Below are 25,971 nucleotides of genomic sequence, written 5' to 3'. Positions count from 1 at the left end.
GTTAATAGATTAATTTGTAAATAAAATTAGTAGTTAGTGGATGAGAAATTAATGGATTAATACTCATATTATGCAATTAGTTGTTAATGGATGATGAATTAATAAGTTAATATTAATATTAAAGAGTTATAGATTATAATTAATGAGTTAATGGATTAGTGAGTAAATTATGTATTAACTTATAAATAATTTAAATTTATTCATGAATAAAGTTGTGAGAAATTTTTTTACCCTCTATTTTTGCAAAACTCTTTCATTTTTAACATACATCCACATTGGTATATTATTAGAATGTTATAACCCATATATTGGTGTTAAAACCAATGTGACATGATGTTAATGCCAACGTGATTTTGAACGAGTTCAAAGTATTTGTTTATATATATATAAAAAGTTGTCATCGACAATTCCTCAGGCCTTGCGCAACCGACAAGGCCTTGCACAGGGCCTGAAATATCAAGCCCTGCGCAGAACCTGAAACATCATATCTTTCATCTCTATTTTTTCTTCCGATGGAATAAAAATGACTAGTAGATCTACAACGACTACTCGGCTAGTAAATTCATATAACGATTAGTTAATAGCTATTTTAATTCGTGCAGATTTAGTTGAATATATTTGGTCACAATATAATAACAATTTTTAAAAATATTGTATTTTAAATTTATACATGTGTAATTTTTGCATATGTTGTACTCCTTCCTTTCAAATTTATAATAATATTTTAATTTACTTAAATATATTAATATTATTATTTATTTTAATTTTAAATAAATATATTTTAATTTTATGTAAATAATATTATTATTGATGTAAATACAATTGAAATTATCTTTATTTAGTATATAATAAGAATAAAGATGAATGAACAACGAGACCCACATATAATAAAAATTAATATTAAAACGAATGTAAAAAAAATTGAATGTGTTAATATCTAATGCATGTGACATAAGACTTACACTTTTTAATAAGATGATGAATGTTATAACACCCATTCTCATGCATATGGAAAGTCTTCATGGCAAGCAATGGAAAACACGAAAAGATTTATTAAATCTTGAAATATTTTACATGTAAAAATTTAAATGGCTGATATAAAGATAAACGAATATCATAATTATACTGAATTTTTGTGACCATTGACTAAAAGGTAAAATAATAATGATGATGAGCAAAACCATTAATGAAAGTAGCCATTAATAAAAAGCAAGAAAAAAGAAAACCCCATAAATAAAGCTCCATTTTATACCATTTATCAATCCATATGTATATACAACGATAGCTCATATTCTGTCAATTCCAAAGATAGTTGAAAAATATCCATCTCAAGAATAATCACTTGTTGAAATACCACAATCATCACCTTACACTAGATTGACAGCCAACATAACACTCTTACGTGCAATTTTCATGAAGTGGTTAGCAGCCAGAGGAGTTGAGCAACTTCGGATTTTGATAAATAGTAGAAACTCTACATTTAAAAAAATAATAATTAAGGAACATGTAAGAAATCATGCTAGCGAATAAGTTTTGTAACAAAAATGATCTCACCAGGATGATAAATGTGAGCAATGACAAATGGTTTTACAATGTAAAGACGAAAAAGAAAAATGAGGCCTCACCTTTCTGTGAAGATCATTTAGCCTCCAATTTCAGAAAAAGTTCGGTTTACCTTTCTGTAATTCACCTATAGACAGCCAACGAAAAGAGGAACGATCACAAATCTTGATCAACTTATATGAAGGATAGTGAAAGCTGTCTTTTAGACAGTTTATAAACATGAGTGATATACCATTTAGAGCATTAGCTGGAAATGGTTCTCATATTTCTGTACTTATGAATTATACTAAAGATAGATGCATAATTGAATCACAATAATTGTTTTGGCAGAATATAATCAACGTACCAGTTGTTAGTTATCCCAAGAATCAGTTTCAGTAGATGCAACAGATTCATTTCTAGGCTCAAATCGACAAATGCAGTCATATATATTCCCATTAAAACCTTTTCAGCCAGTCTCTGATTCTTCACCATTGCAAGCTGAAATAAGACAAGCATACATATAAAGTCTGCTTCTAAATAGTGCTTGTATTTGACATATAGCTAAGATTAAGGAAGGCATTCAAGAGAATGGAAAGAAATCCGACTCTAGCTAGTGGTTCTCAGACAACCTTAAAGGCTCATCAAATGATTGCCACTACATGTAAATAAATGCTCGAGAATAATTATCGAAGTGATCCAATAGGTTAGGATCTGGTTGCTTAGATCATCAATTAGTGGCTCAAACCAATCAGTGTTGGTATGATGATGTGGGTCACAATTTATTAATCACCACCTCTTTGAATATGATATGCGGACCACTAGGTGCAGTTGTCATTGATTTAATATCCTCAGTTGTCAAATTACCCCTTCACGATATTGACATAGTCTTTCGGGTTAAGATGTCGACGCAATCTTTCGGGTAGAATTACATATTCGGATAAGAGTATTAAAGTCAAGACAAGGGTTGGAACCTCTCTTTAAGATAATATTGCCTTGCACCTTAGGTGCTTACGGTTAATTGGCAATTATCTTTCGACTCAAAATAGGAACACTCTAAACTTCATGCCTTAGATCCCTCTAGAGAAGAGAGAAAGAGAACTCAAGAAAAGATTGCAAATAGAGAATTGAGTGTTTTAAACAAGAAGATTAAGGTCTGCTTTGGAAGGGACAAAGGGACAAAGGGACAAAGGGCTTCTTTCAAGGGATGAAATGACATTAATTTAGGGGTGTGTGCTTTTTTTTTTTAAATTCCTTTAATTTTAATTGATTTAATTAAGGATAAATACAAATCTGAGCATTGTTCGGCACAGACCCAAAGGTCGCATCTGATGGCTAATGTGGCAAGAGGAGACTAATCAATCTCGCATGCATGGACAAACAACGAGCAACATAAATCGATTTATAGTGGTCTACTCATGAAATAGCCATCTATATTCCTATTCGACCAATTGGTTATGAAAACCAATTTCCAATAGTAGAACCATTAATTTTCATATTGACAACAACTCAATCTCGCTCAATCTATTGCCAAGTGACTAATGATGTTATCTAGTTGTCTTAGATTAAAAAAATCAGGCACTCTTAGTTGATTCCCTAGTTTGACATGTATTACTTTTCTGTCTTCTTAAACAGAAAAAGCAACTAAGAATGGAAAAAATCCAAAGTTAACTCTAACAGATACCTTCAGTGCATCACATTTGAAACGAGCATTCAAATTAGTATGGATTGCTCGGCCCATGCCTTCTAGAATTACCTGCAAAGCAATTAAACCAAACAAATGAGCTCATTAGATATAGTCTTTCTAGGAAACAAGATATGCTGACATAGCATTCAATATAAATATTCAATTCCACACCAAGTCTGCATCTTTTGCATCAGCTGCAAGCTCTGAGCTGACTTGTCGTAAGTCAATGCAAGGGCTTCCACATCCATTCTCAGCAATCATTAGTGAAACTGAAGGAGATTGGTTCTTCAATCCTTTTTCTTGTATGCTTACCATCGCATCCACTAGCAACCCTCCAGCTTCTGCAGCTCTTCTAATGGTATCACAATGCTGTAGAGTTTTTGACAATATTGTTCATGTTAAAAAATAAATAAGAAATGTCATTTTTTCTCCATTCTTCTGGAAATGGTGAACAAGAGAGGGAAACCCAACAACATATCAGTTTGATAAGGAAGTGGCTAATGATAGATATGCCCATCTAGTTAACACCAACCTTTGCAGCTTCAGCCACAATCTCAGGAAGTTCATTCGCAGTAATATCATTTAAAGCGGGCAAGGAATTTGCAACCAGAACAACCTGGAGAGGAGAATAAATTGTCACGTGAAATGTTTGCTAATGTTTTGTTCTTCGATTGCAAGAAAAGAACCCATGCCTCTAGCAAATGACTAGTTACGACACAAAATTCAGCATAGAACTTCTTGAATTAAAGTTTAGATAACTCTGCAGAAAAAATTTCTTGTACTTCAGGGCACCTGTAGTATACAGTCGTCTGTCAATTCAGCTCTTTGTTTGGCATGACTCGTGCAAAATTGGTAAAAAAATTTAAATTTTTTAATTTCTATTCTCAGCTTGTTGAAATAATTTTTTAAAAAAATAAAAATCTGTCTGCTGAAACTTAAAATAGAAAATCAAATTATGAGAATTTTTATAAAATTATCCTCATGCATTCCTCAAGCGTTTGGCTACCAATGATGATTGGAATATTAACTAAAAAGACATGTTTGACTTACCATAGTTTGAGACTGGTGAATTGTCATAGAAGATGAAAATAAATATCTACGTGATAATATGTACGTAGATTATGAGTTTATTGACTTATCACCTACATCCCTAGGGCGTAGCACAGTTGGAGGTGCATGGTCTTATGGCCGAGAGGTCCAAAGTTCGATCCTCGGGGTGTTACGGCCTGGGGTTAACGTCTCTGCTATGTGTACCTGCATTTACCTCCCTCCATATCCTTGGGACCGGTTCTAGGGGGACCGCTGACTCTGAGTTTATTGACTTATAGCAAAACGTCTATTTGGATGTTTTATAATGTAGAAATAATTTTGTTAATTTTATCAAGTAGATTTGACTAATCATCAAAATAGCCTTTTCAATTTCAGGTATTATTGTAATTATAATAATTACAAAATACAGAAAAAGATAATCTAATGAAAATTCTCACAATTTTGACTCTGTTTTCAGTTTCAATAGATCAGTTTTTATATTGTTCTAACAATTATTTTCTACAAAATAAGTACAGAAATTGAAAAATCTGAAAATTTTCACAAGTAAAAAAACAAACTTAGTGTTCTTGTCACTGATGTGCTAGCCTGTTTTGGGTATTGAAAAGAAACCCAAATACACCATCGCAGCAGTGCCTTACTAAAGAAAGTAAAAAAAATCCCGGATATTTGTAAAAATACTAATAGAAAAAATAGAAACGAAATAACTAAGAGATGCTAATATTAGTAAATAAACTGCAATAAGCACATAGACATGCAAAACTTTTTCTTATGTAGATATACTTCTAACTTACCTCAGTCCCACGTCGGAGAAGTTCTCGTGCTAATGGAAGCATCCCGAGAACAATATCAGCACCAGAGTTATCAACAAAGAGCAATGCTCTTTTGTATGGATTGGGTTTCTCATCCCCAGAACCAAGCATTCTTTTCTTGAAAATATCGAAGTCATCCACCTGAAGGAAGAACAATTCTGTTTAAAGTTCAATTGGATGTGAAATAAATTCATAGCTTGACAGAAAAGTGTGAAATACCCGCCATGGACGTTGCATCTTTTTGCGGCTCATCCTATATATTTCAATAATTGTTCCCTTGTGATAAAGGTCAACACATGCACGAGATCCCCAATCAAAGATATTTGCAGCAAGAACACCTTCTATAAGAGCAAGCAATCTATCTTCCTAGTAAACAGCAAGGGAAAAATATCCAACTTGTCAGTTCAATATAACACAGGTAGTGATTGTTAATCCACCAAGTGACTAACAACCTTTATCTCTTATAATTGTATCCATGAAACATTTAAAAATGTTGTTCCTTTCACAGGAGCTTTCTTACAAGAAATCTCAAAAGAAAATCATGTCCCAGTAATAATTGTACATGGTAAAGGTCAAGTGACATTGTAAATCAAATTTACAACGAAGTAGCCAGTCAACAAATATACACCTAGGTACAAAATCATTGTAGTACAAACGCCAAAGTCAAGAAGTGCACTGTGAGAAAAGCAGAATAATAAATTAAGTCCACATAGCTGGTATCCTAACATGATGATAGTATTCAATCTTTTCACTCCCACCACAAACACACCACAAAAAATAAAATATAGGTAAACTGGACTAGCTCGTACCTACAAGTGCACCAATTAGCATTGAAAACCAGTCGACTGTTAACCATTAAATTCATTACTAGAATCAGTATTTTAAACCTCATTCCCAATGTTAAGCCTTTGCCAAGATTCCAACTTCTTTAGAACTCAGCAGAAGCTAGACATAGATCATCACTAAAGAAGCAGATTGACTGATAAACCATCATGGAGCTGTTAAGGATCCGGATGCAGAAATGGACAATTATAAATAGGAAAAAGGAGAGAAGAGGAGCTGTTAGTATTTAGTGGTGAAGGAGAACAGGCAGTCAGGTGGGCAAGGAGTTGCTTGAACCCAGCGTTGAAGCTGGTTAATTTGGTGATTTTGTTGAAGAGTATGAGAGATCAATAGTGCACCATCAAGCGCCCACAGATCTCATGGCTATGATTTCCGTGTCCATTGTGTAGAGGAGGTTAGATGACGACAAGCAAGAGTCTAATTCTGGATCTGGCTTTGGCATTGATATGGGTGTAGAAGGCAAGAGGTGGCAACCTGGATGGAGGAGAATAGAGAGATTTTTATTTTTGAAACATTATAAATAAAAAAGGACAGCCACTGCACAAAGCTCCCAATAATGTGGGGTCCCGGGAAAGAGTTAGACCACATTGGGTCTATTGTAGACAACCTTATCTTGCATTTTTACAAGAGACTATTTCCATGACCCAAACCCATAACTTCAAGGTCATATGACAACAACTTTACAGTTGAGCCAAGGCTCCCCTTCACATTATAAATACCTCATTTAAATATTAGAATTATACAAATAAGACAATCACATTACATACAAGTTTACAATAAAGATACTCAAGAGTGTTGAGTACTACTTTAGAATCTTTAGAGGCATTAGGTAATGCAATTCATAAAAAGTATGAAACAGTGTCATCAAAGCAACGAGGACACAAATCAGTTGGTGATAAGCAATTTTTTGCAAGAGACTTGTCTCAAAGCGAGGGATTGAAATACCGTTCCGTACCGGGTGGCACGGACGGTGTTTATCGTTCTAACACGGGGAGCAAAACCGACACCGCATGTGTGACAATAGCGTGCATCACGTGACAAAAGGAATCGAGTATGTGTGTCGCGTGACAGAAGGAATCGTGATAGACTGTCGATCGATTAATAAAAAAATGTTATATAAAGTAGGGAGGCAACGACAAAGGCAACTGCGAGCGAGTAGCAGAGAGGCAGTAGCAAGCGACGGGGAGACGGCAGCAAGAACAAGAATCACTCTCCGAACGAGTATGATTTCAATTTGAGTTAAAAGCAAGCGGAGGCATCCCGGAGGCGTACTAGGTCATGAAGATGTCGCGGGATGTTTCTAGCGCCGTTGGAAGCGTCACAAGCGTTCCGGAGGAGCCTCCGACCACATTTTGCAAAAGCCCAACGTGTCTCGAAGGCGTCCCAGACTCATCCAACCACTCTTAGAAAAAGTACTGTGTCCTGGAGGTGTCGCAGGCGCCGCCGGAGGCATCACAGGACTCCTCCAGCGTTGTCAGGCTCACGCGATATCGTTCCTATTCCTGTTACGATCGAAAATTAAACCTATGATTTAATTAATTCATTCCCAACTTAAATGTGATATTCCGAATAGGCTTTCATAAATCCTAATTAAATTATCCCAATAAAATATATTTAAAATTGAAAAAATAATAAAAAATTTTATTAATTGATATTCTGAAATTTTTTTTACTGTTTTAAATTTTTTTTAAAAATTATAAAAAATTCTAATAAATCATATTTATATTATGATAATTTTGTATTTATTTTATTGTGTTTGTTTAATTGATATTCTGATATTTTTTTACTATTTTAAATATATATTATTTAAATTAATAATTAATTAAATGAATAAAGAGTTAATTTATATAATTATTATATATAAAGTAGCATCTTTGTGTTAATTTATATACTATTATAGATAGTAAACTTTTTTTTTGTTTTAGAATCAATTTGAACTTTGGATCCAATATTAACATATTTAGTTTTTTACTTTTAAGATTTTTGCTTCCTAAACATATGAAACATATATTTTTGTCTTAGAATATCTCTACCTAATCTGCCTAGGAAATATTAGTTGTTCTTTATTTCAGAAGTCTTAAAAGATATGTAGTTAAGTTTATGATTCCTAATAAAACACTTATAATCTTGTGCACTTTTGATCATTCTAAATTGAGAAAGTTGAATTAATATTCTTAGGAGATTGTTTTAAGTTTACTTTATAAAAATGTGTTATAGAAGATCGCTTTGAAGTTGCTCTTTATATACTTAATTTGTAAGTTTACAATGATAACGACATTCTTGACGTTATAAATGATTACCCAGAAATGTGTATTATTCTTAATTTTTTATAATACATAATATTGACAGCAAAAGAATAATCTTATGATCGAGCTTGGAGACACGCACGTTGATTAGAGAATCGATTCCATTGGCAATGTTTGCATTGCGATATGATTGGACATGGCGGTGGGGTCACACGCATAAAACATCTTGTTGGTGGATATCCGGATGTTTCTAATTGTCCAAAAGTTTCTCACGAAGTTCGTAATGCAATAAAAGAGGAACTTGATGGCTAAAAAGCATTAAAGCATAAACAACAACATGAACTTGTTGATAGCCGAAGCTCTAAAGAACCAATCTATGATGAATTTGAAGGTCATGGTGAAATTTCAAATGACGAAGATCTTTTAGCAGCTCTAAGTGCCTCTCGAACTCAATATAAATATGAACAAAATATGCAACATAGAAGTGGCTCAACTGGTGCTAGTGGAAGTGGCTCAAACTGCAACAACATTGGGAATAAGTGCAAGTATTCATATTACTTCAACACAAGGTATCGGTCATTTTTATTCCTTATGGGACGAAAACGTGCAGTTGATATTGCTGATATTGGTCCATTGACATTCTAAGACCAAGCTAGCAAATAGACTAGGATTGATAATGCGCATATAAAAAAGAAGAAATCAATGTCAAAGTATTGCTAAATTTTACATTTTAATCATATTCCCCCAAATGCAACAAACAACCCATATTACCGTAGTATGGTATCCAACATCCAAAAATATAGTCCTAGTATTCAAATTGCATATGAAATCATCGGTCCACATTTAGATGAACAAGTGGAGGAGATCAAGACTTGGATCATATCATGCAAGAAGCAATGAAGCTTATATGCGGTTACATTGATGTGTGATTACCGGACAGACCTACATGGATGAGCATTATCAACTTTCTACTATGCTGTAATAGAAAAGTGATATTTCGTAAATATATTGATGCAACTACAGACTATCATGATACACCCTACACATATCATTTAATGGATAGTATAGTTCAAGAGATAGGTGCAGAAGATATAGTGTTGATGATTATAGATAATAGTGCCAACTTTAAGAGAACAGGAGAGTTATTGGAGAAAAACTATCAAACATTATTTTGGGCATTATGTGTAGCACACTGTATCGATTTGATAATGGCAGATATTAGTACACTCGATATAGTGAAGAAGATAGTGAAAAAAATATCAATCTTTAACAAAATTCCTCTATACTTATCATTGGGTTCATGGATTAATGAGGAAATTTATTGATAGGGAGATTCTACGACCAAGAGCGACTACGTCTGTCACTCATTTTCTCCTGTTAAAATCGTTGAATCGAAAAAAAAAGCGTATCAAGGTCATGTTCTCTTCCGAGGATTGGGAAGTCTCTTGATATTCTAACACGACCAAAGGTAAGGTGCAAAAGATTGTTATATCGGTTAAATTTCGGAACTATATCGCAGATATTCTTATAGCAGTAGAACCCTTGTACGTTGTTCTACATAAAGTTGATATGGACAAGAAGCTGCAAATGGGGCAATGTTTACCGCCTAATTCATGATGCAAAAGCGGAAAGTAAAAGACGTCTACAATCGCCAACCAAGTATCAAGATTACATTGATATAATCACTACAAGATATGACAACCAAATGGGAAAATATATTCATTTGGCAAGTATGTATTTTTTAATGATAAAGAATTTTTAATATTGTTATTAATAATTATATAAGTTTAATTATTATAGGTTATTATCACAATCCGGCATATCGATACCGTTATAATCTTGATACAAATGATAATTTATTAGTGACCCTCGGAAATATAATATCAAGACTACAAACAAATAGAGAATCAATTGTTGTGACTATTAATGAAAGTTGATTATTTCAAGAGGCATATGATTCTTCTAGTGATCCTATTGCAGTGTCATGCAGATATAAATACAGGTAAATATAGTAAAAATTATTACTAATTATTGTCAATAAATATAACTATTATTTTAATTTTGTTCTCATTTATCTTGTGGTTATAATTGGAGGATCGGCTCCAAATTTGAAAAAGATGGTATGAATTCTCTGCTAGACGTCTTCAAATAGTTGTGAAAGAAATTTGTCAACTTTCTCCCTCATTCATACAAAAGTACGAAATCATCTTTCTTATCATTGCTTGGAGAATATGGTCTACGTTCATTATAATATGTATCTTTAACTAAGAGCAATAACAGAAAGAAGGAAGAACAAGTCTGGTGATGTAGACCCATTTGATATTGGATTTGTCCAACTTGAGAATGATCTAATGATGGATTGGTAGAGCGTTGTTGAGGCTAAGAATCCATTACTTGATGAAGCAGTAGACCCACCACGACCATCTAAATTTCTTACTCAACAAATAGAAAAAATACAAGCTAGAGGAGATATCGGTGAGGAAGAAGATTATGATGAAGCTTTTAATCAAGAATTTCGATTTTCTGGATCTCAATCTAGACTTTCTCAAACATCTCAACCCCAAACCCAACCAAATTCTATAGATAAAGGCAAAAACAAAGACAAAGCTCTTGCAATTTTTACTAAAAAGAAAGAAAAAGGTAAACCTCCTACTTTTACACGAAGGGGTCAATTGAGAATTAGTGAAAATCCACTCGATGCAATTAATGAGCAAGAACATGATGACAATGATGAAACATCATCACCTTCTAACACTGTAGTCTGACGAGAAGTTCGAAATAATGATAATGATGTAAATAGCAATGCAAGTACTAACTGATGGCATGGTGATGCATCTAGTAGTAAAAATTATGTTCCTCCTACTCCAGCACTAGAGCCATGGAGATGTGAGACAGATTACACACATGCAATTCAAGATTATAATCATGGAGCTAGAACTATTCAATATCAACATTGATAGGGTGACAAACAAAAGAAAGCTTATAATTATCAAAATATGAGGGAGTGTTTAGATGAGATTGATTCTGGTAGAAGTTCATCATACTCTCAACCTTCTTATTATAACTTTGATGCATCATATGGTGATCCATCGTACTAAAGCTTGGGGGCGTATGTTTATCCTTATCCTGTGCCTCTACCCATTCTAATTTTAGTGGTGTCATTTCAAATCCAACTTCTAGTGATGAATCGAGACACGCTGATAGACATGTGGAGAAATCAATATCAATATTGCATGTCATGGGATGATTATTTAATCTGGGCGTTGGATAACTATGAGTTGATCTAAGAAGAACCAATGCTTCCATCTAATTCACATCATTCCTTTTGGTATTAATAAGGTAACATATTATGATGTATCAATTTTAATTCAAGTTATTGATAGATCAATTTCTTTAAAGAAAACTATATTTAATTATTTTTTCTAACAATATTAAGTTATTCAATAATTGAGAACTTATATAAAATCAATATATAGTTATTTTAAAATTATACACAATAAACATATTTATCTAATAATTACTATATATAAATAAAAAAATACTGAAACTGTGATACGATATTGAAACTGTATCGCTCTGGTTTGGACCGAAATCTAGGCACGAGTTGAGATTTTAAACATTGCTCAAAACCATAAGGTGAGGAGAAATTTAACAAAAAGCAATTTTATTCCTACACTATCTTTATCCAATTTCATCGTGTTTAAATGATTTTGTCTGTGGGAAGAAAAGAGCATTTCATATACCTCATTCATACTGTCAAGTTCCATAAGAAGGTCAGGTAAAACAGCAAGAGAAGCCTCATTTTCCCTAGGGAGAAAAAAAAATCAAAGAATAAGCAAATACTGATCCTCCAACAAAAAAGCACAAAGACTTTTTAACACAATATTGAAAAGAACAAACAAATTTTAGAATACAGTGATTTCATTATTAACCAAAAATGAAAGGGTAAAAACGTGGCATCTAGATAATCTACAAATGTAGCCAAAGAATTCATGGAAAATATTAAACCAACAAAAATAACCATCTAATAACAATATGAGATTATAATAAGTGCACAAGCAAATTGCAACAATTATGCAAGACAAAAAAATTTCTAGTGCAGATGAATGACTTACAATATATAAGTGCATCTAGAAGCTACAAACACGCTACAAGTAGGGATATGAATGACTAATTTTGATGGAGATCCAGAAGGTCCTTAGTGGCAGACTTGATAATACAGATCATGAATGAATTCAAATTTTAAATTTTGAATTTTTGAATTGTTTGGTATAGTTTGAATTGTTTGGTAATTAGTTTTTTAGGTAGTCAATTATTGGGAATTAATTCATTTACCAAATTGTTTGTTATTTCCCAGTTTATTTAGACTATAGCCTATCAAAGTGGCAGTGTGTCTACGTATTGATAAGCTTTCGATTAATAAAAAATTCCAGCTTTAATCTTTGTGAGGTTTATCTTTTATCTATGCCCGATAGCTATCCCCATGCTTCAACAAATCCATTTCAATCTTATATGTATTTTGAGGGTTCAATTTGATGTTGCATCAATTGGTGTCAGACTCAAATTCCTATTCAATTTGATAATTCTTTCTTTTTTATCAGCGTGCAATCCATCCATTCATTTGCCACGTCCAACATCAATCCATTCAGAACCCCTGTCACAAAATCCCTTCTAGTATCTTCCAGTGCCACCATCACCTTGGTTCTTATGTTCACCACCAATCACTTCGATGTCATCCTTTCTTGTAAACCTTGGTTGTCACGATAAGTTGGCATCAAACTATGCTCACATCTTGGTATAGTCACATTTTTCTCTTTTGAAAATTACGTTTGTTTAATTTGTTAGTTAATTTAAATTTTTTAGCATTAATTAATTTTTTCTCATAAATCTATGTATATCATTGGGCATCAAAAAGACAAAAACATAACATATAGTTGGTTTCATGTTTAGTTTAATTGCCATTTATCAAAAAAAAAATTAAAAAAAAAACACATTCTTGCATCTTATTCTATTGTTAATCTATATTTTTGTTGTATATTAATTTATGATATTGTTTTATTTTATAATTACCATTACTTGTCAATACTTAAAGATCAACTAATAATTTGTGATAATCAAATCTCCGAACTACTAATTTGGTGATTTTAACAATTCAAACCAACCTCTGTTTAATTGTAATATAAGCATCCATAAACTGGAACTCCCTCAAGCATTCTTCCCTGAGCTCCAAAAGATTGGCCAAGCCAAACTTCCCATAAGCAGCAGGCTCTTCCATCAACCTATTAATAGAAATCATATAACGATAGTGAATGATAATACAGAGCAAATTGTGATTTGACTTTGGACTAACAAAAAAAGCACAAAAGAGTATTGCCTAAAGTGCCACAGAATATATAAGGGGTATTGATGCAAAAGTTAAATTAATGAGGTATGAAAACTGAGATAATGGGATACAAGCTGTACATAGCAAGTTGCTTCAAGGTACACTTCCAACAAAAAGTATGACAATGAGATTGAGATTCCACGATTCATATATATATGCTTTGATTTTGACATGGAAAAGACAATACACATCAAGGTCATTCTCTCATTATTTTTGGCTGATCTAACATGACTTTATCTAGAAAAATGATGATAAAAAAGAGTAATCATTTGATGTGTAAATCATGAAGTTATAGCATATTGAATGTCAATAGATTATTGTATGTTCTAACAATTGTAATAAGCAAGAATGATAACACATGAACATTTGCTAACAAACAGAGACTCACAAGATGGCATCACAATTAAATGGGGTGACAGGAAGGCTTTCTTGAGTGCCTAATTCACTGCCTAAGCTTGCTAACTCTTGAGTGAAATCTGTAAATTTCAGTATGTCCTTTCAATTGCCAAGGCATCTTTGGTTGCATTCGTTGCCATAATGCCAAGTGTGACAATGAGATCAAAAAGATTGGCCAAGCCTAACAGGAACTTCAGTCATCAAATAGAAAAGATGATAGCAACTATAATCAAAGACTGTTAAGCATCGCCATGATCAAGCTCGACTGGAAGGCCTCAACAAGAACCTGCCTCATCGGCAAAGTCAAGTTTACTTATTCTTAAGTTCAATCTATAGATTTCAGTATGTCTTTCAATTGCCAGATCATGCAATTTGGTTTATTTGCTAATTTGGTTGAGTTCTTATAGACATAGGAATATAGGATTATTTCCATCCTTGAATATTTTTAGTTTTATTTATATTGTAGTCTTAAACAGAGACTCGATTACCACCATGTCAATCATTTCTTTGTATTTACTCTTCATAAGGTTATATTCACTGTATGAGATCATTTATTTGTCTATCCATGTGCTGCAACATATGGTATCAAATATCTGTGTCTTTGGATTCACTTTGGTGTTGCATCATCCAGCATACAAATTCCAATAGTTTATTACATAGGAACAAAACATTACAGAATCTCATCTGTCCAGCAAGTTGAAAACAACTTTGATATTTTGTGTTTGATTGGACCATCCCTAGCTTCTACACGGTATGAGAATATAGTCTACTTACAAGTTGGCAAGCAAAAGTGTTGAGCAGGGTATGTTTGCCCTTAGGCAATTATAAGATCATACATTAAATATTCATCAAACAAAATATGTTTCCCAAAAAAACACCATAGATAGGATCCTAAAAGGAACAATCAAACAAAACTGTACAAACATACTCTGGAAGAAATGACTGTGTTACCTTGCCAAGTGAGCAGAGAATGCATGAGCAAATGCATCTCCTCTTCTTTTAGCATCATCTGTCCCCCCTTCACTTGCAACTGCCTACAAGCACATCAACCTGATTAGTAATAAGTCCATGCCTTAAATTACCAAAATGAGTTTGCATCCTTCTAAATTTGAATTACTGCTCTAAATCTCCAGTATGGTTATAAAAAAAAAACTTACTTTCCATACACCATCAATTGAATAAAAGAAAAAAAATATATAAGCATTAAAATTGCACAACTAACATTTTGGGATTGGAGTAGAATATTTAGCAAGTTGTTCTCTAAAGGTAATCTCAAATTCTGTCTCTCCAGGTCAAAATAATTCTGGACTGTAGTCTCCCAATCATCACCACATTAAAACATCAGGAATATACATTTGTCAAACCCATTGTCCATGCACTAATATCATTTTATCTGCTTGTTCGTACACATGAATCTTATTATACATATATGCCCCTTATTTTGTTGTCAACTAAAATTGTTTATTGTAATGAAATTATGAAATCATTGTCAAAATACAATTAGTAAGATCTTTTCAAGAAATCACGGCTTACATGTGATTATCTATTTGTTAGACTTATCAAAGTTCCTTATTTCTTGAATATTACAGACAAGATGGTTACCAAAATGAAGATTTGACTTCCGAGAGTTAAAAAAAAGGCAAATGTTTCATGGTATTGCATAAAATAAAAAAGTAATAATAATTGTACTTTGTCAATCATAACTGCTGAAGTTGGCTATGGGACTTCAAGTACATAACTAGTGAGTGTAATAATGAAATATAATATAGTCCCTGATCTTATAGACATTTAAAGTGGCAATAGGGTGAATTTACTGACAGAGAAGCAAGTTAAATAAAAATGTCTGAAATTAGACTGATAAATCATGTACACTTAAACCATAATATTGAGGTACCCTCCAGCAAATTAGTTCAGACCACACACACACAGAAAAAAAAATTACACCAAAATAGTTTCCTTTTTAACATGAAGAGGTAGAATACATAACTTCATAAAAAGAAAAAATATTGTGCATCATATACCTTATCAACAAGGTCAGGTAAATGCTCTGATAACACAGTTAACCAGTACCTACAGTAGGACAAACTTGCATAAAAGTACCCATGTACAATAAAGAATGATCTTCCAAAAGCAGCATGAACAAGAAAATCAAGTAACTTAGGTTAACTTACTCAAGTTCGCCAGGATCTGTTAGATCAATAGTGTTTGGTTCATACCTGAATAAGGAGATCATCATAAATCATAAATAAAATCAAAGAGAGCTTTCAAAAAAAATTGGACCAAATCCATAAACGAGATAAAGATAAATCATGTAAGTAAAACGGCTCCAGCATGTCAAAGACACAGTAGACAATACTAAATTTTTAGGTAGTGATACAATAAAAGCAACACTACCCAAAAACACACTTTTGCTTAGTAAAGATACAAGAAATGCTCATCTATTATATCCACAGTTGACTAGTTAAGGTGCTTAAGAGCAGAAAACCCACCAAATTTACAAGCAATGAGGTAATATACACAAATGAACATAATGACCCCAGCTCTGATTGTAGGATTTACAAAGCTACAGCAGATGCTCCGACAGGCCTCAGTTTGATGCTCTTTAGAAAACACACGAATTGAGAGAAAGGGAAGGGGACCAATATCCTAATCAAATGTATACAAAATCCAAATTGATGTGTATAAAAGTTTCCCACCAACTACTAGGGTAAATCGAGAAGCTCTAATGGAGACTCATCCAGACGACCAACATTCTTAGACCCGCTTCTCACCGGAGGAAAAATCCCCTGCAGTGCGTCATAGCTGAGATTCGAATCTTAGATCCCTTAGTTATCCGTTGGAGGGTCTAACCATTGCATCATTGCCCCAGGGGTGAGAGAGAGTTCATTACAATATGCGGGGGCGTTGAAGATAATTTTAGTTCCTCATTGGTCTATACAGTCATTAGGTGTTTTGTCCAATTCCTATATTTAAGGTATAATAATTCTCCTTTAGTTACAAAATGCAACATTATATCTTCCAAGTAATTAAAAAGTACACATACTGCATAAGGTCACCCATCCAAAAACAAAACTACAAGGAATGATTTGAATTGGGAGCTCAAATGATGATAATAACTATAATTCATACAGAAAATATAAAATTTGTTATTTTCTCAGGAAAGAAAAGGTTCAATTCAGTATATATCATATATCATACAATTTTACATCATGAAATGCTGCTGATTTTCCACAGAATTTAAAAGAGTTTGTTATGACTTACGTCTTAGGGTCCTCCAATAAAGGAAACACCTCGAGTGTAGGAACAAAATGAAGTACACCTATGCTCAATGCAGCACTTGCATCTGAACGCAAGATATCGCCCCTGGATAAAGGTCGGTCAAAGCCACCCAAACCAGTAGTTCTAGGTGCAGCTGTAGGCACAGGAGCAGTAATCTGAGTACCTTTCTGCACAAACTTCTCCATCCATGAAATCTGAAATCAGCATCCAGTGAGTATGATTGCCTTACCCAAAATGCTCCTTGAGCAAAAGAATTGAACAAATAGCCTACAATCTGCACAAGATGAATAACATTCTTGCCTTTTCATTTAGATTGCCAAGGGGTGGACCATGAATTTTCCCACCAACATAAGGAGCCCCCATAGGAAACCTTTCTACTAACTGATGTGCTCTGAGGTAATCAAGTCCATGTTTTTCATAGCTCATAAATGCACCAAGAGCTCCCAAAAAGCCTTCATGGCGTAGAAACATAGCTTGTGCTTGTCCTTTTGACCTGGGGACAAGGAGGACCAGCAAAGATGCTATAAAAACTACAAGCAATGGGAAATCAAGTTACAAAATTTAATTCAGTAGTTTGCAGTTTCTTTAATCCAGTTTCACATCCGATAGATGAAAGAAAAAGGATACAATGGTGCAAAGATAACAAAATATAATAGAGACAGTTTGGTGATTATTACCAGAAATTAACAGCAAAAGAAATCGTGTCCATTGTGTATGCATGACCACGAATGAAGAATCCTCCGAAAAATATCTTTTTCAGCCCATAACGGAGTGCATTCAGATATGAGATCTAGAAAACCAGCAACAGCAGCAATAAGCTTTTATTTACAGCTGACATTCAGGTTGATAGCAGATCTTTCATGTGAAATAAAAGATGAAGTATCTTGCCACAACCATCCATGGTGCATAAGAAAAGCACATCTTAAAAAAGAAGTCGACCAATTTTTTTATAAAAAAATGCAGGATTAGCATATATAGTAGACACAGAAGGAAGCAGTTGGCAGTTGGCAGTTGGCACTTGACATCACATACCTCAACCTCCAAACTCAGTTAATTGCTGATAAATCTATGTTAACATTACCAAATAAAGTAATAAAATAAATGAAACCCATGTATGAAGCAAGCTTCTTATTTCTTAATATGAAAAGCTACTTGAAACTTCAGAATAGTTGACAGTAAGTAGGAAACTAACAACAAAAGAAAGTTTCCTTGTTAAATATTCTGATGGATATTTCATTCAAATAAACATTCTGATTGCTACACTCCACAAGCACATGAGGTTTATAAACGTGGGGCTCAACATAAAGTAGGTATCGGTAACACCTAAGAACCTAAAACTTGGCAAATACTGGTCCATTGAAAGAAATATATAACAATTTAAAAATATATCTTGAGGCAAGCGTTACATTGCTGTAACACCATGCAGATGATAAATGAAAGAGCAATCAAAGTATGTCCAATTTAACCGGTAAGTACTTGTTTATAGCAACTTACTTTTGACAAATAATAATTCAGGAAACAAACCTGCCCAATGTTATAAGAAATCATCCGCAAAAGAGAGAGAGAGATATCTTCAGGTCTATAGTCAGACAGTTCCTTGGTGTCTGAAATCGTTTTCCCAAAGCTAGAAGCTATTGTTGATGCTGAAAGCCCAATCTAAAACAATTGAACCATGCTAGTTAAAGCATGACAAGAAGAAAAAAACTATGAATTATGACACCTTAAAAAGAGGCATGATTTTCTCTTATTAGATCACAATACATGGATCGAAAGGAAATTTCTAGTTTCATAATATAGGGAACAAAAAGTGAAAACAATCGAAGAAATACCAATACCTTAGAATAGTCCATCCCACCATAAATATCTCCAACGAGCATGTCAACATTGCTACTATCTCCTCGTTGGCTCAACTCTAACAACTCATCAAAACTGTGCAGTAGCAGTAGTAAGTCTTCTGGAAATTTTAAACAACTTTGACATGGTAAATCTAGATATCAACAGAAAACACAAACCTTTTGCACTTTGTCAACAACCTCCCTAATCCCCAATAAGTACCACCGCCTACATTTGTCCCACTAACCCGCTCAAATTTTCCTTCACCATCCACCTAATGGAGCTACAAATTAGGTGTTCATGCTTTGCAGAAAAAGCATGCACAGTACAATATTAGAGGTAGGCAATACCTTGATAATGCTAACTCCAGAACCAATATTAACAAGAAGAAATGGAAACAAATCATTCTGATCAATCTGCACAAATTCTTTCTGGCCATCCATGTGTGTGAAAGCTTCATGCCTTATTGCCTGGACAAATTATGAAAAAAATCAATATAAAAATTTTGCAGATCATAGATGTCTGCTTGAAGAAACAATAAAATGGGCACTATCCAATTACTTTGAAAAAACTCTACATTCAATAAATAGTTTCCTTGTGAAGAATGTGACATACTAAATTTGGTGATGTGACATAATTGTATAAGAATTATTTATAAAAATTCCTTTTCGTAATTTTAAATACTAATCATTTAGTGTTCATCAAACGCTATCAATAATCAGATGCAGAAATATCCAGGCGATCCTATTAATTATGATCATAATCATAAGACCCAACTAATTGGAGTCAGCTACAAGAGTCATATCACTCCATTACACTCCATTCAAGGCTATATCATCAACTGGTTAATGTTTCCATTGTATTACTGCTTTATTAACGTTCAATGTTAGCATGTGCTATAGGGAAGACCCGAAAGGATGGCAATTACCATTCTTCTTGGTACTATCTCAAACATGAAATTAATAAGTTCCCTTGGACTTGATTTACTGGGATTGTAATGTGTATGCGCCAGACTTGATGACCGGCATGTAAAAAAGCATGCCTTGTTGTGATGTGACATCAAAAGTCTTAACATAAATTAGTCTCAGCTGCACACATTATCTAGTACCGGGAGTAAGCAGTTTCAAATGAAAGATAAATTATGAGTCCCAACTAATTTATGAAAATGTAAACACATTATCTAGTTTCAGGAATAAGCAGAAGCAGTTGCAAATGCAAGATACAATAGGAGTTCCAACTGCTTTGTTAAAATAAATCCACAAAATGTCATCAATATACCAGTACTTAAAGAGTAAGAAAAATAATGTCAACAGACTGCAATATATTATTTAATTAGATCCTGCACAAATTGATAGTTTGATCATTGCTTCATTTATTCAAATTATGACTGCTAACAAAAGGGTTGCTCAAGCAGTAATAAAATATGGGAGAGAACTGTTCAGTTGATACAGCAACGCCAACCTGCATTGCTGTTTCCCAAATCAAACAGTTATGCACTAAGAACTATCTGCAGCTGCTCCCAGAAGTGGACATGGGTGCATGGAAGTATATGTAAAAATGAGCGGTAATGGAAGTATAATAAAAGGGGTGGGAGGGAGGGCTAGATTTATTGTTGATAAGCATCTAAGAAATCACAGTGCAGTTAGTACAAAACTCCAAGCTTTAATATACTGAAAGGTCAAATGTATAAGCATTTGCTTTATTTACAGGAAAATAGCGCTTGCAAGCATCAGCAAAAAGAAAATAAAAATAGGAAATATACTTTAAGCAAGAAATTGGCACCAGCTACAAGGCAATGCATCTCATCTTCCTTATCAAGACCAACTCCAAGACGTTCTTTTAATACATCAGCGAACTTGTAAGCCCCACCACCTGTGGCCTTTCCAAGAAAACTAATTAGTCAATATACCAAAATTAATGAATATTCTGCAAATTCATAGTCTAACTGTAAACTTATCCAACTAAGCCAGAAAAACACAGAAAACATGATCTATGAGAAATATTAAAACAAAAAGAACATTATTTCCCAGGAAAGAGCACTGCTGAAGATAAATCAACACTGAAATCAAGACAAAAAAAACACAGACAGATTTATGTACATATAAATTATAATCCATATAAGATTAGGGCAAAATCCTTTTAGAATCTCAATTCTCAACATATGTTGCATAAGTGATACAGCAAAACAGCCTGCATTATTATTTCCGATAACAAAAATGACACACTAAGTACAACCTGCACTTGCTCCTTCGGACTCTTAAAAGTTTACTATCTGAAATCCTACCGAAACTCAAAATTTCAACACTATGTCTCACTAGCAAACTCAACTTGATAAGTTGGAATCTATGGCACTTAGACAGGTCATCAGCATGATGTGCTCATCTGTGAGCTGTCTATGAGTATGGAAAGGAAAATAACTAAGTTGAGAGACGCTTTCTCGTTTTTCCTCAGTTATTTAACCGTGATTTGCCTTTTTATTTTTTGTCAATTTTCAACAACATAACAAGCCCTTATATATTCTATTGATTAGCATCCATTATATCTTTCATAGTACATTTACAAAAATTCCAGGAACATCTGGACTCTCATTCCCCGAAGTGGTTGGCACAAGATAAGATTAAAAAAAGACAAAAGATACTACAAATTGTTTTCATTGGCTTCACTTAATCTCAAAGTGTTAAAAGGATATATGAATGTGGCGCAAATTTTTTAGGTGGTGTTCTCTCAAATTATCATTGTTCAAAGCCTCCAAGGAATTGCGCCTAAATATATCTATGAATCTAAAAACTAGAATGTAGAGAGAATAGAGGTTGAACCAAACATAAAAGGAAGGAATTTCACCATGTTACCTTCATTACAATGTTATGATTTGGTTGCGCTGCAGATCGCCAGGAAGGTGAGTCAATCCCTGTAATCTAAAATAGTTTACTGAAAGGAGTAATGTGAAATTGAGGAAACTATGAAATTCGTGGGGGAAAACTGTCATAAGTACCAAGATGACGATAGCTTGACTATTATTGATACTTGTTTTATGAGCATCATAGTTCTGAAAGTAAACTTCTTTTAATATACAAGTGGAAATAGCAGCCTATAATCAGGGACTGTCTTAGCTAGATAAATAGCTAGCAAAAAATAGAAGTCAATTTAATATATCTAATCAGTTTGACGGCTTGCACACTATGTCATACTTAAAAGTAAGTACTGCTGATGTAAACTTTTTCCTAATGCCTCACATAGAATTAAGAAACAACAAATTGATATGGCAAAGAAAATCTCGATAACAGCTTACTCTTGGCTATTTATCATTGATCAACTAATAATAGATCATAACACATCTCAATCAAATGTCTAATTTAAGTAAGTCCATTAATTCTCAAAAGATTGCAGTAGCGTACCACCGCGATGAAGTTGTTTGGAAGAAATAAAATCAAGGCATTCATTGAGTTTCCCAGTCTCAAACTTCACAAAGTGAAGCCGACCACCAAGAATTGGATAGCTTCTCCTATTTCCATTTGACAGTCCAAACCTTTTCTTCATGGATTTCCTCCTCTTGTCATCAACTGAAAGTTCCTCATGCCGTGAAAAATATACCAGCTTAATGAGGGATCCTAGGAACAAACAGAGTGGCGTGAGAAATATATATCAACATAGAAATGATTTGCCAGAGTAATTTGAATGGTTTCATAGTCTGAAAGATGGAAACAGCATTCACACATGTATGAAGTACTCTAACCCGGCACAACTTAAGCGCTTTTGTGGTCAAACAATCATAATTTCTTAAACTAAGAATTCTGTTGGAAAATAAATAATTTAGAGAAAAATGAATAAATCTCATCTCACAGAGACAGAAAATGAGAAAGCTACAAGGTAAAAACAAGAAAAGACCTCCGATATCCAAAGCCAAGTGGGATATGTCATCAGACTGGTTTGGCAGCAGGATTGTGGGATTCCTGTCTTCCAAGTCTCCTTGTATGGCAGCCCTGCTAAGATCAAGTTGTGGCCGTGAGCTAGATCTGCTCATCGAACTGGATGGGGTTGATGCGCCCTTCTCTTTCTCCTCCGTCTCTTCTTCAATCTGCTTCAATACATCCCCTTTGTTACAATCGCCATAATGATTCTCGTTCTCACAGCTGTCCATTTATCTAGCCTCACCTGCCTAACAGAAACGTTTTGATGCTTGCCAATTATAGAAGAAAAAAAACAATAAAACAACCAGTGCACATTTGCTCCAAGTGTGGAAAAGCACAAATTTAGAATATACTTGAACAAGAACAGTACTTAAAGTACCAAATGCTATCAAACCCGTTGAAGGAGCCGGAGACACAAGCAAAGCACTACAAACTAGAAACCTCAATGGACGAAATAGCAAGTGCGAATCAAGGATTAAATTCATTAGCACGAGAGAAACTACATCATGTCGGCGAAATAGAAATTTACTCATCGCCCAGAAACACGGTGAACACGCGATCAATCATCAATCATCTCGGTTCTCCGAAAGATAGAATTCTTTTATGAAATCAAAATCGGCGAAATACAAGTGAACTATTTCGAAACTATTTCCTGTATTTATTTCCGATCTGAAAGCAGCTTTCGAGTCGGACGAAAGTAAACAATAGGGAAACTTTGTCCATCAGCTTAAAGAAAAGAGGGGAAAAAAAAATCCAAAATCAATCTCGCTGAAGAAATCAATCGCCGGAGATGAGACAGAAACGATCGTCGACTCTTGGAAGATTAGGCCGAGGAGTAGAGAAGTTTTCACCAACCTTCAACCTGCCGCCTAATAGCAGAAGAAGACTGGAGTTAACGAAGGGATAAAACTGGATTGAAGACCCTTCGCTCCAGATCTAGTGAAGAGGTCTGAGTGCAGGACTCGCATCATGCACGAATCTCAAAGCAGTTTTTTTTTCTAATATAATTATTCGGTCCATTCGTTCGAATTCCCCAACCCTCGGCGCCCGCAGCCGTCAGGACGTCGACGACGATCTGGTCCCACATCCCCCCCTCTCTCTCTCCGTTCTTGCTCGGATCGTCACTGTCCCGGTCGTTTCTCTCCCGTACTTCTCGACCATCTCCCTCACTCCTCACTCTCCCGGTCGAGAGCCGCCTCCCACAACAACCCCGACGCCCTTCACCGTCCCAGCGAACCAAAGACTATGTAAGTATGAATTCATATGTAATGGTTGAAGGTGTGAAGTATAATGGTTTCTTACATGTAGGAATCAATTGGCATGACTGCCTCCTACAATTCTTTCACGAACTAAATAAATTAGGCCTCTTCATGTAGAATAGATCAAATGGTTGAAGTATGACCACTTATGTGTATCCAATCTCCTATAGTGGTTTATGATTTTTTTGGTTTGATATCACTGATGTTTTCATAAATTCAATTACACAAATCTTGTTAAATTTACTCGCACAATTTTATGTAAGGTTGTTAAACAATAAATCCAATGGTTGTTGGTTAGATCCTTCCCATAATGGACTTAGATTGATTATGTCCATACTGAAATGTAAGAAAGTAATTAAGCTTAGTACTATTGAAGATTTTAATAGTGTTTTTCCCTTATTGGATGAATTGAGTATCCTTCACTATCCAAATGGATATAACTATCCTTCACTATCATTGCTTGTAGTTAGTTATGATTTTCCTTTGCTATCCCTAATTGGAGAATTGACAGACAAATCAGGCTCTTTTTTTTGGATAATTAAGGTGCCATAATCTGAGCAGGTCCTGATACATTATCGAGGGACAAAGAAGGGTCTTTGAGTTTATCAAAAGATAGGATGGGTACTGAACCAAATGCCAACAAGATACCAAAAGTGGTGAAACTTGACAAGGCTCTGAAATTGGTAATGCATTTCGATACCACCTTTATTTGTTATTGTACATTATCGTTTTAGTATTGGGTTTATGCCTTAAGTTTTGAAGCTTTATCAATATTCAGTTTATTGTTAATTGTAAAAACATTAGTGTGATATATACTAAACAGGGCTCCATTTCCAATCAAATTGGACTAGTTGTGGAAGAAGAACTGCGAATTTTGAGGCATGGACCAAGCTCTGAAGACTAATAACTGAGATCTATCCACATATTTTCATCACAATCTGCAAACATATCTCTACTGCGTTGTTATAAGTAGAAATTGTGAGCTCCATGATTTCATTAAATGCCCACTAGTTCCCCTTGTTACATTCTGGTCGGCACACCTCTGTTTGTGAACTGTGATATTATTCCTTTATTTGTCTTTTGGATTATGAAAAATGAGAAAGCTTAATCTAGAACTATGGGAAACCATATAGCTATGTTGATTCTAATGGAGGTGTGGATTTCAGGCTGAAACATGGGTTAATAGTATGACCACATCAGCAAGCGATGAACCGAGCGAAGTAGAATCTGAGGGTCGACCTTCAAGGTGCCTTGAATGTTGCACAGCTATGCTTATTATTTGTCGGGCGCTATGTCAGTATGAGATTTGGTTGATTAATATGTTTGTGTAGGTTGGGTCTGGGAGCTAAACTCACACCAAAAGCTAAAGTTGCAGTTTCAGTCGATCAAGCGGCGAGAAGATTGCTTGGGAAGTTGAACTCTAAGAAGAAATTGACTTCAGAAAATGTAGAGAACAACACCCCGGTTAAAGAGAACGTGTTGAGTGACGAGGATGAACCAGAGAGCAGGACAAGAGCTTTTGTGAAGAAAAGATCAATACCATCACCAGCAACTTTACAGTCTACCAAGAAGAGAAGATGATGCATGGTGACTCCTCATCAAGTTCAGATCCTTTTGGAGGCACATTTGCATTTGATGTTAGGCTATTTGTTGCTTTTGTTGTTTGATTGAATGCAGTGTCATTCTGCTATGCGTGTCGGTGCTATTTTACCTTTAAAGTATGTCATTTTTATTCA

The 25,971-nt window shown here is 34.3% G+C and overlaps 2 protein-coding genes across 3 annotated transcripts; one reads left to right on the top strand and one right to left on the bottom strand.

The window, feature by feature from the left end:
* Window positions 1-1,230: 1,230 nt before the first annotated feature.
* Window positions 1,231-23,960, bottom strand: LOC121992935 (pantothenate kinase 2-like). Of its 2 annotated transcripts, none has more exons than XM_042547578.1 (25): window positions 23,832-23,960; window positions 22,954-23,224; window positions 22,464-22,676; window positions 21,918-21,976; window positions 20,831-20,947; window positions 19,419-19,538; window positions 19,248-19,342; window positions 19,071-19,164; window positions 18,760-18,891; window positions 17,913-18,025; window positions 17,536-17,728; window positions 17,218-17,429; window positions 16,128-16,172; window positions 15,978-16,026; window positions 14,908-14,990; window positions 13,340-13,456; window positions 11,921-11,984; window positions 5,308-5,454; window positions 5,071-5,229; window positions 3,762-3,845; window positions 3,401-3,598; window positions 3,227-3,298; window positions 1,910-2,043; window positions 1,626-1,690; window positions 1,231-1,474 (listed from the first exon to the last, which is right to left on the bottom strand). In XM_042547578.1, the coding sequence occupies exons 2-24, from the start codon at window positions 23,204-23,206 to the stop codon at window positions 1,687-1,689; spliced, it is 2,757 nt and encodes a 918-aa protein (XP_042403512.1). In that variant the 5' UTR covers window positions 23,207-23,224; window positions 23,832-23,960; the 3' UTR covers window positions 1,231-1,474; window positions 1,626-1,686. The 2 variants fall into 2 exon arrangements, with proteins under 2 accessions (XP_042403512.1, XP_042403513.1); XM_042547579.1 differs by having other exon boundaries at window positions 22,954-23,220; window positions 23,832-23,878.
* LOC121992938 lies at window positions 23,938-25,971 on the top strand. Its single transcript, XM_042547581.1, has 4 exons — window positions 23,938-24,223; window positions 24,797-24,918; window positions 25,402-25,481; window positions 25,567-25,971. The coding sequence occupies exons 2-4, from the start codon at window positions 24,853-24,855 to the stop codon at window positions 25,814-25,816; spliced, it is 396 nt and encodes a 131-aa protein (XP_042403515.1). The 5' UTR covers window positions 23,938-24,223; window positions 24,797-24,852; the 3' UTR covers window positions 25,817-25,971.

The sequence above is a fragment of the Zingiber officinale genome, chromosome 6B (genome assembly GCF_018446385.1).
Source record: "Zingiber officinale cultivar Zhangliang chromosome 6B, Zo_v1.1, whole genome shotgun sequence".
NCBI classification, from domain to species: domain Eukaryota; kingdom Viridiplantae; phylum Streptophyta; class Magnoliopsida; order Zingiberales; family Zingiberaceae; genus Zingiber; species Zingiber officinale.
The sequence above is the reverse complement of the archived record's forward strand: the minus strand, read 5'-3'. Positions and strand labels throughout refer to the sequence as shown.